General features: G+C 38.2%; 1 protein-coding gene across 2 annotated transcripts; it reads left to right on the forward strand.

Annotated features, from left to right (window-relative positions):
* The first annotated feature begins 7,109 nt into the window (after nucleotides 1–7,109).
* tph1a (tryptophan hydroxylase 1 (tryptophan 5-monooxygenase) a) lies at nucleotides 7,110–13,359 on the forward strand. Of its 2 annotated transcripts, XM_067590014.1 has the most exons (11): nucleotides 7,110–7,294; nucleotides 9,783–9,917; nucleotides 10,157–10,340; nucleotides 10,431–10,531; nucleotides 10,628–10,695; nucleotides 10,784–10,980; nucleotides 11,117–11,252; nucleotides 11,346–11,472; nucleotides 11,592–11,687; nucleotides 12,086–12,219; nucleotides 12,401–13,359. In XM_067590014.1, the coding sequence occupies exons 1-11, from the start codon at nucleotides 7,205–7,207 to the stop codon at nucleotides 12,573–12,575; spliced, it is 1,443 nt and encodes a 480-aa protein (XP_067446115.1). In that variant the 5' UTR covers nucleotides 7,110–7,204; the 3' UTR covers nucleotides 12,576–13,359. The 2 variants fall into 2 exon arrangements, with proteins under 2 accessions (XP_067446115.1, XP_067446116.1); XM_067590015.1 differs by lacking the exon at nucleotides 9,783–9,917.
* The last annotated feature ends 599 nt before the right edge of the window (nucleotides 13,360–13,958 follow it).

Genomic DNA, 13,958 nt, shown 5'->3' on the forward strand with positions numbered 1-13,958 from the left:
ATGTTCAGTGTGTATGCGAGACAGAGATCACCCTATGGGAAAAAAGCCTGTCTTTTTAATCCCACTATCTCTACACACCATCTGAACCTTAACTAGACTTGTGATGCACATAGGTGGCCGGTGCCTAGATCGCCAAGTCATGTCCTTTTTGTGTTGTAAATGGCTGGAATGATGTAGATGTAATCATGCTTGGCCTTTCAAGATTGCTTGTGGCCAGTGACGTGCACTCTGCTGGGTGCTCTGTCTTCAGGCCTCGCTCCCAGGCGTGTCATGTCACAGAGATCACGGTGAAGCTCAGATGTTTCCTGCTGCCCTGCCAAACTTCATTGTCAGCCTGTCAGTCTTCACAGCCATATGATATGATCTGACTCCGTGCGCACAACATAGCAGCCCGTTCCTTATGTGGCCGGCGCTTTCTGCAAATGAACGGCGCTGAGGCATGTCAGGCCCTGTCTGATGCTGATTCTGGATGTCAGTTCTTACTTTTTCTGTTTACCTCTGCCCACACAACTCACTGTTCTTTTAAATGACCTGACATTTTTGCCTCATGGTGAAATGTGTCCTATTTTTGTCTCACATTTGTGTGAAAATTCATATCTGATCAAAGTCCTTATATAACCCGGGCAGAATACTGGCTTTAACCTGTGATCGAGTGGGATGAAGAGGCATTTTCTGCAGATGCTTCAGTCAAAGGGATTAGGACTCTCTCTCATGATGGAAGACAGTCTGTCATTCAACATCAACATGGACATCACATGTTTTACATAAAAGGATTCTTGTGTCATCCGTGTAGTACCAGTTGCTGGGGGAGCAGGAGGGATAATGAAGGATGAAGAATACATGTGCAGTGTCACGTTCCCTCTCCTTTGATTCCAAGGCCCGGCCTCTTCACAACCACCTGGTGAAGGCGTGTTAATAAAGAAACATGATGCTATTGGGTGCAATCAAAGCCCCTTTCAGTTCATTTCCTGAGTTCTGTGGCTTTCTATCTCTTGTCAACAGAATCACAATGAAACTTTCCCCTTCGTGATGCCTAATTATCAAAGACACTGACGTTTCCTGCTTGCAGAGAGTGATGTGGTGACGCTGACGCTTGCATTTGCCTTCACTACCGATTCTACCTCTTCAACTAGCTTATCTGTTGTATTGATAAACTAGACACCAAGGATGCCATGAAGAGTGCTGTGCAATTTTATTTTTGTCACCTACACAGCCCAATTTATGAGGAAGTAGAAAGGTTTTGCATCAACAAGAATCATCTTCTATGATATCATATGCAGTGAAAGCTCCAAAACACAGGTTGAACATTCCAAAACAAATATAAAAATTTTTTGCCTCTACAAATGATGGAAATGAAAAGCTGCTATTTTTTCTATACTGTGCGATGAAGTCCGCTTAGTCAAATATAGTATTACATATATAAATGTAATATTACATTTTATTAACATCAAATAATACTGCTTTGTAATACAGGTGCCTTATTGAATTGTGTTTTTAAATACTTATAACGGACAAATCATGTGGTATTTGAAGATATAAGGTACTGAAATAATACATGTTGCATATGATGCAAATATATACTTAAATGAATCAAAACACATTAAAAAAGATTTTTGGTTTAATTGCACAATATTTTCAATGAGCCTTTTTTAATCGCTATCATTTTTGTGCCTTGTGTACGATGTTTCTATTTTGAATGTGCCAGGTGTTTATGGGCACAGCTCTATCCTGTCCTCTCCTTGTGTACACTGACGCCTGTCACCAAGTGGCATATGCTGTTGTTTGTTCTGCAATGAAAGAATTGAAGCTAATTAAAGAGATGTAGTCCTGCAGCAGGAAGTGTACGTAAGCAGACCATTCACTGTTCTGATTAGTTAGTTGTTCAAACAAGACTCGGGATCAGGTGAGAGACTGGAATTCTATTGATGAAGTGCATTTAGAAGACCTTGAATTCACTGTGGAAATTCAAATAACACCGGTACTGCAGTCAGGAGAGGAAAGCCTGTCCGAACATCCCACTGAACCTTTTTTTACTTAAGTAGACGTAAAATCTAAACACAGAATTTCTTCAAATGCACACACATGCAGTAAATATTATCTTTCGAAATGCAAATGTTCATTATGAATATTCTGTTACAAAAACTGATGTCTAAACCACAATGTTTCCTTAGATTTGTTATTGAAAAATGCATAATTTCCCTGTTTTTGGTTTTGCTTTCCAACTCTACAAAATGTGTACTGTGTAATGTATGAGATTAGAATGTATTTAAGTAATATACTTAAGTCTGTGTTTACATATTCATATAGATTCATGTTATATTAGTTTAGTTTAGTTTTACTTTCTGTGTCATACCAAATGGGATTGACATTGTCTATCATTCATCTCTGTGTTTTATATTGAATGCTGGAATAAGAACTCATAGCTGTAATTTATACATGACCTTACTAAAAATATAGCTCAAATAAATAAATAAAGCTCAATCGGCTCATCTACGTGGATAATCATCAGTATCCCTCGAGTCTGCTTGAACTGCATTTTCATATTATACACACTTAGCTTGGAAAAAAGACAAACTTCATCTGGAAGCACTGCCTTCATGTCAGACATTCATATAAAAAAAATTCATGAGGAATGTAATTGTTTTAAATAGTCAAGTTTTATCGTGCTCATTTTTCTCAGACCCTGTTTTGTTTTGTTGGATGTGATTGTTGTAAAGTAATGTATTTTTATATGTAACTTATGTAACCCAGACATTTTGGCCAGCAGGTCTCCCTTGTAAAGGAGATAAGATATCTCAAGAGACTTCCTGATCAAATAAAGGTTAAATAAATAAAAATGTATACATCAAACATCAAAAAATTGTAACAAGCATCTTTCAGTAACACATTTACAAAACCAAAAGCATCACTTATATTATCTGTACTAATACAGTATATACTCACAAATAACATATTTACATTTTCAAAAGAATTGTACACCAAATACCAGAAGAAGGAAAAGAAACGGATGTTAAACAGTTGAAAATGTTGAAATGTGTGAACAGCCAACTCAACCCATATTTAATTAATTAACTCCTGTTTTTATCTTATTAAGCAAAGCGTTGCGTAGTTCCCAGTAAAAAGGACAATAGAAAACAAAACGGAACACAAACAAACAACCCACATGACAGGTGGCATCTGCTGAAGTATCTCTGAGCAAGAGGCTGAATTTCTATCACAGGCACTGTGACCTCTGATGAATACAAATTATTATCGTATTATTTTACTATTATTTATGTATCTTCCAAATGCCCGGTGAGACATAGTGCGGTTTTAAGTTCCCATGCTTCTGCTAGGCAGCACCAAGGGTGAGATTAGCCTGAGAGATCTCTTGTATGCTCAGACACTGTGAGTAAATCCCCCTTATTGAATTGAACAGAACTGGGACAGACTGGCTGGGGTGCAGCTCTAAACACACTCACATGTCTGTAACACAACATCCCCATCAGAACTAAAGAAAACCTCCAGAGAGTCATCAGAAATAAGAGCTCAAATAATAAACATGTTATAAACAAATGTCTTGTATTCCTTGAAAATGCCATTCGAGCATTGAAACCAGTTTGGTTGCCTGGATAACTGGGCGGCCCTTCAACAGCCTTTGAATGGCTGGTTTTCTAAGAAAGTAGGTTATGTTTCAGTAATGAGATGTGTGAATGGATTGAGGACTCTCTCATTATCTGACTGCAGTGAAGCAGAGGAGCCTCTTCAGGAACCAAAAGAAATCGATATCGAATGCAAATGTAGTCAAGTGTTTGAGTTCAGGTAGCTAATAACAAGGGCTGAGTATAAAGTTTACAGTGTATTTTGATGAGTATAAAAGAGCATTTAAAGCACCTTGAACCTTTTTGTGTTTTTTGTCTGATAAGTGTGTATTTACAATGGACATTTGGCACAACTTGCACCATATAATGTGGCAGAATATTCTTGACTTGAATCTTCCGCTTGAAAAATGTTTATTAATGATCTCATCCTTGAAGCTAATTATCCATACACCACTGTCCACATAACGTAGCCGGGTCACCAGGAGAGGGAACGACAATGAGCCATCTTATTCATGCTGCACTCTCTGACCCATGTCAAAGTACTCGATGTCTTAAAGCATCTCAAAGCATCTGTGTCAATTACCCTCTGAATGGCGGGTCACAGAGGACACGAGCCACATCACATTATTAATAAGAGTAAGCACTAACTGTTTCAACATACATTAACACGGTTGACAGGGGGAAAAAGATAATATTGGGGTTATTGTAGTCATGTTTACTGCAGAAAAACATCAGTTAGAAAAAATAAATAAATCATGATTTGGAAACTGAAATCCAGTGACAATAAATGAAGATCTGGTCCAGGGAGCTGTCAAGACACGAGGAGATCAAAGACGTGGCCACAGCATCTGCAGCATAAAAGTGACGTCTGTGTAAATGTAATTATAAGTAGACTGGGACGTGCTTGATGCTGCCCTGTAGAAGCCCACCTGAGTGTTTGTGCGTCATGAAAGGAGCAGTTCATTACTGAATGCTAAACATTATCACGGCCGTACAATCTAGTAGTCTTTGTCCTTTCCCTTGCTTTCTTTTCTCTCATCGTAAAAATAAAAAGCCACAATACCTTTTCTTGGAAACATTTAACTTTTTTTCCCCATGTATTAGTCATAGAGCTGACATGTGTATAATGCTCTTTGTATTTGCTTTAGGCAGCAGCAGCTTGGTTAACTATTTCTGACGTTCGCTGACGTATTCTGGTGTCAATGGACGGCCACAGAACTACAAAGTTAACAACATGGACAAGCGATTTTATATTACATAACATGTTGTCAGAATCACTGCAGAGAAGATGTGATGGAGAAAACAGATTTTTAAGCTGCTCTACAGGTAGCAGCAGGTGGCACAATTATCTGGGATGATCAAGACAGAGCCATTAGGAATCATCGGTGCCATTTGAAACCATCATACAAAAGGAATTTCACTGTGTGCTGCTAGTTTTATCAGCTACTCTTCCCAGTTTTCTTCAAAGTTAAAACAGCCATTGTCACATCATCTCATCTCTCTACTGTCATTTAAGAACCTAATGTCATATAAAAATGGCTTTTTTATTATCCTAACTGATAACTGTTAACAGTTTTATTGTTTGTCTTCTTGGCCCCTGCTTGCCTCTCTGCTTTGTACTGTTTGAATGATTTTATGCATCTTTTTTTTCATAAAGCATTTTGTAATTGTGTTAAGAATGGTGGTATATATAAATATAAAAATATAATATAAAAATAGTTTTATTATTATCACTGAGGCTGCAATTAACAATTCATTTCATTGTTAATTAATCTATCTGTTGCTTTTTGGGGTTGAGAAAATGTGAGAAAATGGTGAACAAAATAAATTTTTTCAATTTTCCCAGAGACCAAGACATCTTCAAACTGCTTGTTTTGTCTGACCATCAGTCCAAAACAATATTATATTACACAATATTTACTTTACAATTACATAACAAAAAGAAAAGCAGCAAATTTTCACATCTGAGAAGCTGAAACAAAAGAATGTTTCAGCATTTTTGTTTGAGCTTAAACGATTAATCTATTATGAAAATGGTTGCCAATAAATTTTCTGCCAATTTATCGATGAATCAACTCATCGTTTACACTATAATTATTATTAGTGATAATATATCATATCTTTGTTGTGATTATTATTGCTAAATGTGACCAGAAGTGCTACTAACTCTACGCAGGGGTAGCAGTGGGATGTACACTGTTTCAGCTGACATTATTTGTTGCGTTTTGTAGCACAAGCAATGTATGTTTACACATTCAAGCAGAAATGCTTGTCTTCTGTAGATGGAGGTGATAAGGAGCTTATGCTAACAGCCAGGTAAACATGTTCACTCATGCTTTGTTGACCTAAAGGGGGATTTTTGTTGCTGCAAAATTTATGAGCAATGCATACTGGTGCATGTAGGCACTGTTGGAGAGGCTCTTTGTGCTTTAATATTTAATATGATTCATGTGTTTTAATGACCACTAGAACAAACTGGATGTCCACATAATTACTGGTGAATTGTGTATTTAAATTGCTCTCTATTAATGGCAAATAAAAGCTTGACCTTGCTCTGTCAAACATAACATCTGAGAGCTGATCTGGATTCAGCTCCTGAGAGGAGGAAGTCCCCCTCGCTGCCTCCTTGGTTGTGTAAAGCATCCCTGTCACGAGTGACACAGGCCAGGACCACCTGAGACAAACAGCATGTGCATCAGACACATGCATCACCACATTAGAGCTGTGTGGAGATAAAAGTAATGGCCAACAGAGAAACACCTCTCACCTCTCACCTGCCCTATCTGTGAGGTGACTACAGCTTATAACAGCGGTGTTATCTGTTTAAAGTGATGAGGTCTCTTGCTGTCAGTGCTCCCTCGTCTTGATTCTGCTTGCAAAGGCAGCTGAGGCCTTTTCCACTGACTGTCTTGATCTTATTAAAAGGCTTGCGGTGTTAAAGACAGGAAAATATGCAGATTATTTATGTGCACGAGAACCCAGAGGTGCTTACAGTGCAGAGGAATGGATTTTGAAAAGGGGGCATGTTTGGATCACTGTACAATGAAGGCAGGTGGGCCACGCTTGAATCCTCTTAAACCTTGACCTCTTCTTAGCCTTTAAGGTGTCAACAAACAAGAAGAATTAACTGCTTGTGCTTCAGTCTGCATCCAAGCTTCACTGTGTTTGATCTCAGTGTGATGGCACATTTCCCTTGTTTGGTTTTAATTATTAAATAGCATCAAAAGACTCTTCATAACCAAATATGTAAACAATTCCTTCTATACATTTTCTCTGACATGCATTTAGGATTTTCAACCATACTGAAATATCTATGAAACAAACAGTTTAATTCATTCTCTCACCAAAATCAGAATTTGTGATTGATCTCATTGACGCTATTTCGGGTCTTTAGGTGAAATAAAAGATTTCCCCATAATGACGTGGGCGATGCTGCTCTTTTTCCATTTGCTGCTGTGAGTGAGATTATTGCTCCCTTGTGCCCCCTCCTCTTTCTCTGCGCGGTTAAATAGCAAAGCGCGCCGCTTCTCGGGGTAGACTACCCACTTTACATAGCGGAGGTTATTTAGATAAACCACCTGCAAGAGCTGTATAAATACTGCAGAAAACAGCAGCACTTTAACATGTACTCAAACAAACTCGAAGGACCACGTAGAGGACGATCTTTTGACTCGATGAACATTGGCTATGAAGAAAAACTGCTGAACAATGAGGTAAGAAATCCGTCGATGAAAAGAAAAGAAAAGAAGTCGCTTTTATGACTTTGCAGCAGATGTCAGTTGCAGCACTGGAGAAGTGCTCTGTGATGAGAACTTCAGTGTGGCTGCAGACGGTGAAGAGCTTTTCTTGCGTCTGATATTTTACAGCTACTTTTTTTTAAACAGTGACTGAGAGATTGGTCTGGGTCATCTTCATGAATAAGCCTGCACTTTGTCGTCAGCGCAGATTAATTTAAGCCGTTTTGTTGTAGTATAATTTACGTCAAAGGTTTAAGAGGGTTAAAAGGGGGATACCTCAGAAATTCATGTCATAAAAGACTCATTATTGCTCAATCTGCACGGTGAACACCCTTCACTGATTTCCATGTAAAAGACAGAAAAGATGAAAGATAAACCGATCAACCTGCAGTGTCTGTGATGTCTCTATTAGAGACACCAGTAGGAGACAGAAATATATGTAGGAATTTAGATAAATGCATTGCATTATAGCTACCAATTCATATATTAGATATGTGTTGAAGCCTTTTGAGCATCAGATGTAGTGACTTTCTATACTTCGAGGTTGCGAAACGTTCAGCAAAAAGCGGACAAACAACAAAGAGAGTCCTAAATCATCGTGTAATTGTCTAAATCGACGACAAAATGTTCTCTAAGATTAATGTTCTGTAGTTTCAGCAGGGAAATAAGTTTTCAAAGGCAATCCGATTGTGTCAGTGACCTTCACTTGAATTTTTACTTTTTTTCTGATACACAAACAGTAATGCTTCACAAATTGTAGGCGCACATTAAGTAGTAGGCTATTTGTGAACAAACGTAAACTTACATGATTCTATCATCATATCAGGGAGAAAAAAGAAAACGTAGCTCAAATTGGGTTCATTATAGACAGGCGCCATAAGTGACATAGTCTACCGATTTGGAAATGTAACAACCCTTTGACTTGTATATGAACATGTCAAAAATAATGTTAAAGCTCATATGCTATATTATTGAACCTGACATCCTTAAAGAAAGAAACTACCTGATGAGGGTCTGCGTAAAATCATCCCAACCTGCGTGCTGCAGTGATTAAACGCTGCATTAATGTCTGGTAAGATCTCAGCATGCAAGGAGCTAATAATAGGCTTCCCCGCTGTCTAAATGAGATTGCTATAAGGCGATTCTTTGAGACAGAGACAAGTTCATCTTCGTTAAACCGAGACGCAAAGAGTTGACCCCGGGGAGCGACCTGATCCAGTCCCCATGCACTAATGCTTTCAGGGATACTATCGACAAGGATTCACCGAAAACTGGTCTGCCGCGGTGTCTACACAATGCTCGAAGGGCGAAATACGGTAGGCAGCAATTACACTGAATTTAACTGATTCTTACGACCGGCCCGTTCCTCTACTCCCCTTTCAACAAACCATTTCACCGTGGACAGTGTGTAGAAATCGTATTTCGAAAGAAAATCTTAATGCAACATAAAATACATAGTATAAATCTACAGCGTGCTATAATTTAAGTGCACGAGTAATGCTGCAGTTAATCAAATGATTAATGAGTCTTCCGTGCTGCTGGCAGGTTATAGTCCTACTTGTGAAATCTGATGCAGGATTACACTAATTTTCCCCTCGCGTGTGCAGCGCGCACAGTCACGCGTCAACGTGCTGCGCTGTCCAAGGTGTTGAAACGGACAGCGGGGGTAGTCTCTTGTTAATCTCAGCACAACTTTCTCTGCGTGTATCATCTACATGACTGTTACTTGTATTGTCTGTCTTCATGTGAAGAAACAACCCGAGTTTGTTTTTCCAAGGTGACAGAAATATTTGGCTGCCGACTCTCTGCGTGACTCTTACCGTCACTGCTTACTGTTTGTTGCGAGCGATGCATGTTCAGCAGATATGATGCTCATGGGATTTTTGGATGGCTAGATGCTTTTAAGTGATCTGACGTTGTGCATTCACGTCATTACCTGTCCTGAGATATGGTTCAATCACAGGGAAATGCATTGTGTTAGTTTTTTGAAACCAGACACCTCATTTTTAAAAATCTTTTTATAAGTTTTGCATGCAGGCATACCCAAGTAGGTTCAAACCCAAAACAGAAAATAAATCTACCTTCAAATATAAAACAAGGAGCAAATGGCAGCTCCCACATGTACAGAGTTTAAGAGTGTCTGAAAGTATGCAGCACAGAATTTGATCATTTGCCAGGAGGTGTGACTTTCAAGCCACAACTAATTTTGGTGTCACATGTCTAAAATGAGTTTATTTCTCTGTTTGCAATGACTTCTCTATTATTAATATCTAATACTATCAGGAAAGGTGATATCACCATATATTTCTTCAGGTCAAATACAGTATTATAAAATTTGATAAAAGTTGGATATCTTCTCACATCACCATTCAAGGAGACCGACATTGCTTGTTGGATGAGTATATGTTGTATCTGTTTGTTACATAAGAGAAAATAGAAATCTATCAATCATTACTGTTTTCAGATAAACAAATCAACCTTCACAAAAATCGAAGAAAACACTGAGAAGAAGAATTCACTGGAGAAAGGGAGAGCAACAATAATCTTTTCCCTCAAGAATGAAGTGGGAGGACTTGTAAAGGCGCTCAAACTCTTCCAAGTATGGACGTTATTTCACTAGTTCCTAGTTCTATTTATTAATGTATCAATTTGGAATCGATTGCAGTGTTAATATTATATAATACCATTTGTTTATCTACCAATATCTACCTGTAACTTATTCAGTAAAATCAATTTTGATTTTACACAAAAGTGTAAAATCAGTTCTACTGCAGTTATCATGCAGATGATAAAGATGACGTAGGCAACTTAAATAAGGATTCTCAATGTTTCTTGCAGGAAAACCATGTCAACCTTGTACACATAGAGTCCAGAAAATCCAAAAGACGCAACTCTGAGTTTGAAATATTTGTGGACTGTGACAGCAACCACGAACAACTGAATGAAATCATCCAGTTGCTTCGGAAGCATGTGAACGTGGTGGATATGGAGCCTCCAGATAACTCCTGTCTACATGAGGAAGGTAGGCAAACGCTGAGTGCTGATATTGTCCATCAGATCCCCATGACCTGATTTACAATAAACAACTTTTTCTCTCTCTCTCTCTTCTCAGATATGTATAATGTACCTTGGTTCCCAAAGAAAATTTCTGACTTGGACAAGTGTGCTAACCGTGTCCTGATGTATGGCTCTGACTTGGATGCTGACCATCCGGTATGTTGGGCAAAATCAATCTAGGAGGGTTGACTTTAAAATGAAACTCCTTGAATTCAAATCATTCTTATATCCTGATATATTTCACTCTATCAGGGTTTCAAGGACAATGTCTACCGGAAAAGGAGAAAGTACTTTGCTGATCTCGCCATGGCCTATAAACAGTAAGTTTTTGTTGTATATTTTAATGCTTATTTTGGAAATCTGGGAGGATTTACTTGAAACTTAGGGGATTTTTCTGTTTTGTTTCAGTGGGGATCCCATTCCTCGTATAGAGTTCACAGAGGAGGAGGTGAAGACGTGGGGTGTTGTGTACAGGGAGCTCAACAAGTTGTACCCCACCCACGCCTGCCGGGAATACTTGAAGAACCTGCCACTGCTGTCCAAATACTGTGAATGTCGGGAGGACAACATTCCTCAACTGGAAGATGTCTCACGCTTCCTCAGAGGTTAGTTATATTTCCTGAATAAAACGTGCTTCTTTTGCCCCAAAATTCAAATGGAAATTTAAGTATTATTTATTTTTTTCAGCTTTGTAAACTTAGTCACTCACTCGTGTGCATTTCAAATTTCTTATCTTCTCAGAACGCACCGGATTTACCATCAGGCCTGTGGCAGGTTATCTGTCCCCTCGTGACTTCCTAGCCGGTTTGGCCTTCCGTGTTTTCCACTGCACTCAGTATGTACGGCACAGCTCCGACCCCTTGTACACCCCAGAGCCGTAAGTAATGCACAATACTATATTTATAAAAGGGATGTTAATTTTCACACAAAGCTTGTTGGTCCTAATACGCTGTTAACTTTCATTATCAAGGGACACATGCCATGAGCTGCTGGGTCATGTCCCTCTGCTCGCAGAGCCCAGCTTCGCCCAGTTTTCTCAAGAGATTGGTCTTGCTTCACTTGGGGCCTCAGACGACTCGGTTCAGAAACTGGCCACCGTGAGTGACACTGCTAAAGGACAATTTAATCAAATCAAATATCAAGATCATTCCATATTTATGAAGTAGAATAATTGTCAGCATTTTTAAATTTTAACGTCAACACTCCTGTGTTACAGTGCTACTTCTTCACGGTGGAGTTCGGCCTATGCAAACAAGAAGGGCAGCTGCGAGCATACGGAGCAGGACTGCTGTCCTCCATCAGTGAGCTTAAGGTAAAGACATTTTAACAAACTGTTGAAATCTTAGTGCAGTCTTCCTTCTCATATATTCTAATCATGCATTGTAAAATATATTAATATATACAGAATAAAACAGTGCCTGGTCAGATACACACCATCAATCTAAAACTAGCCAAAACCTATTAAAATGATTATATGAAGCAAATGTTAAATCACTGTATATGTTAAACCATAATTGAACAATTTAATCCGACAAAGTCCCTTTTCATGTTGATTAAATGTATGTTAGTAATGGGATTACAAGGTTTCTCTTACTGAACCTATCACTTTTTCACTATAAAGAGCAGATTTAATCAAATGACCTAAATGTGTGCTACTTTTTACATACACTATAATGTGTGAAACATCATCATTATGTTTGTCTCTTACAGCATGCACTCTCTGGCAATGCAAGGATAATGCCTTTTGACCCTAAAGTTACATCCAAACAAGAATGCATCATCACAACATTTCAGGATGTCTACTTTGTGTCAGACAGCTTTGAGGAGGCCAAAGTCAAGATGAGGTGAGCTTGGTTTGCTGAAAACCTTCAAATGTTGGATTCCAGTGATAACAGTCATCTAATATATGATTTTTACAGTGATAACTTAGCATGGAAAGTTGAAAATTATCTACAATTTGTTGTTTGATATATTATTAAATATTTCCTACATATTAGTTAAATCATGCTATTATGTTTGTTTCAGGGAGTTTGCCAAGACCATCAAGCGTCCCTTCACAGTCCGATACAACCCCTACACCCAGAGCGTGGATGTGCTAAAAGATACTCCCAGCATCAACAGCGTTGTGGAGGAACTTCGACATGAGCTTGATATCGTGGGAGACGCTCTCAACCGGCTGAACAAGCAGCTGGGTGTCTGACCGCCCGTACTCCAGTTCAAGTTATCCACTAACAGTCCCGTCAACGCTCGCCGTGTTGTCCCCAAACACTGCTGTAGAGATACTGCTTGTGTATCGCCCTTCGTCAGTAACAATGAATGTGCACTGCTTTTGGCAAAAATGCTCTGTTGTCCCCCTGCATGATATATGGCTTTTACAATTTACAGAGGCACATTTGGTGTGTTTAGCCACTGATATCAGTAAATTGCACAAACCCAAAGAGCTGCTTAACCTGAGACACCATTTTTTTTCAATCAGCTTCTGTATTGCAAACAGTTGATACGCTTTCATGGTACTTAAGTACCCTTTTAAAATATCCCCAGCTGTTACAAACACAGAAGTGGTTCCTCCTCCTATTGTTGACTCTGCCGTTGTATATGATCATGTGAATTTTTTTGTAATTTGTTTCATTATTCTTCTTCACATTTAATCTTCCTCACTTCAGTGATATGTATAAAATGTACCCTGTTTGTATTCTTTTGGTGTATGTATCATGTTCCTTTTTGTGTGTTGTTGAGGGAAATTATGAAAGTGAAAATTGGTATTATAAGAATGTTTTCATGATTGATTATGACAGATTTGGCCCATGTACCCCAACATATTTTATCTTATAGTGATAATTTTGAATACCTCCTGTTGAAGTGAATATAATTGTAGTACTCCTAAAATCAAAACATTATTTTTCTACTGTAAAGAAATATATACATTATGAGTAGGCTATGTATCAAACTATTGAAAAAAAAATAAAATGTTCATTGTGTCTTCACAGCGTGTCAAAAGTTACCTGTTGATCATTGTTTGGTGTCTTCATGGTGGTGATTTGGTAATGGATGACTTACTGGAGTTGAATGACGATCCTCCTCGGGATGCTGATAATAATGACAGTGATAACAGTTATGACAATTATGCTCAGGTGGGAGTTAGTGTGATTTAAATTTTAAGAATAATTATAGATCCGAGGGCAAAAGAGCTCATTACCATACTGTCTTATCACCTAAAAGAGAAAATCCATCCTGAAACAGATCTGACAATCAAATGTCTCCCTAGGCTGTAAACCAGACTATCGGCACTTAAATTTAAAAGTTGGTTCATGGATACTGAAATAGAATCAGAATGACATTTATTGCCAAGTAAGTTTTTTCAATTTGTCTTGGTGTAGTGGTGCATAACAATCAAAAAATTGAACGTAGGAGAAAAAACAAGTATCTATACAAAGTGAGAAAAATACCACAAAAGACAGGTGGTATAAATATGTAAATAAAATTTTATGATGAAGAATAAGTAAAAAAATATGTCCTATATGAAGAGAGCTGTAGAGTTTGAAAAATATAATGTACAAGATAGTGACTGGGAATGTGAAAATGT

Source organism: Thunnus thynnus, chromosome 5, assembly GCF_963924715.1.
Source record: "Thunnus thynnus chromosome 5, fThuThy2.1, whole genome shotgun sequence".
NCBI lineage: Eukaryota > Metazoa > Chordata > Actinopteri > Scombriformes > Scombridae > Thunnus > Thunnus thynnus.

What these genes read in the sequence shown, in the direction of transcription:
- tph1a (XM_067590014.1), top strand. Translation starts at nt 7,205, where the DNA reads ATGTACTCAAACAAACTCGAAGGACCACGTAGAGGACGATCTTTTGAC. An exon ending in AGGCGCTCAAACTCTTCCAA is followed by an intron (nt 9,918 to 10,156) that starts GTATGGACGTTA and finishes TGTTTCTTGCAG; the next exon opens with GAAAACCATGTCAACCTTGT. An exon ending in TGTCTCACGCTTCCTCAGAG is followed by an intron (nt 10,981 to 11,116) that starts GTTAGTTATATT and finishes TTATCTTCTCAG; the next exon opens with AACGCACCGGATTTACCATC.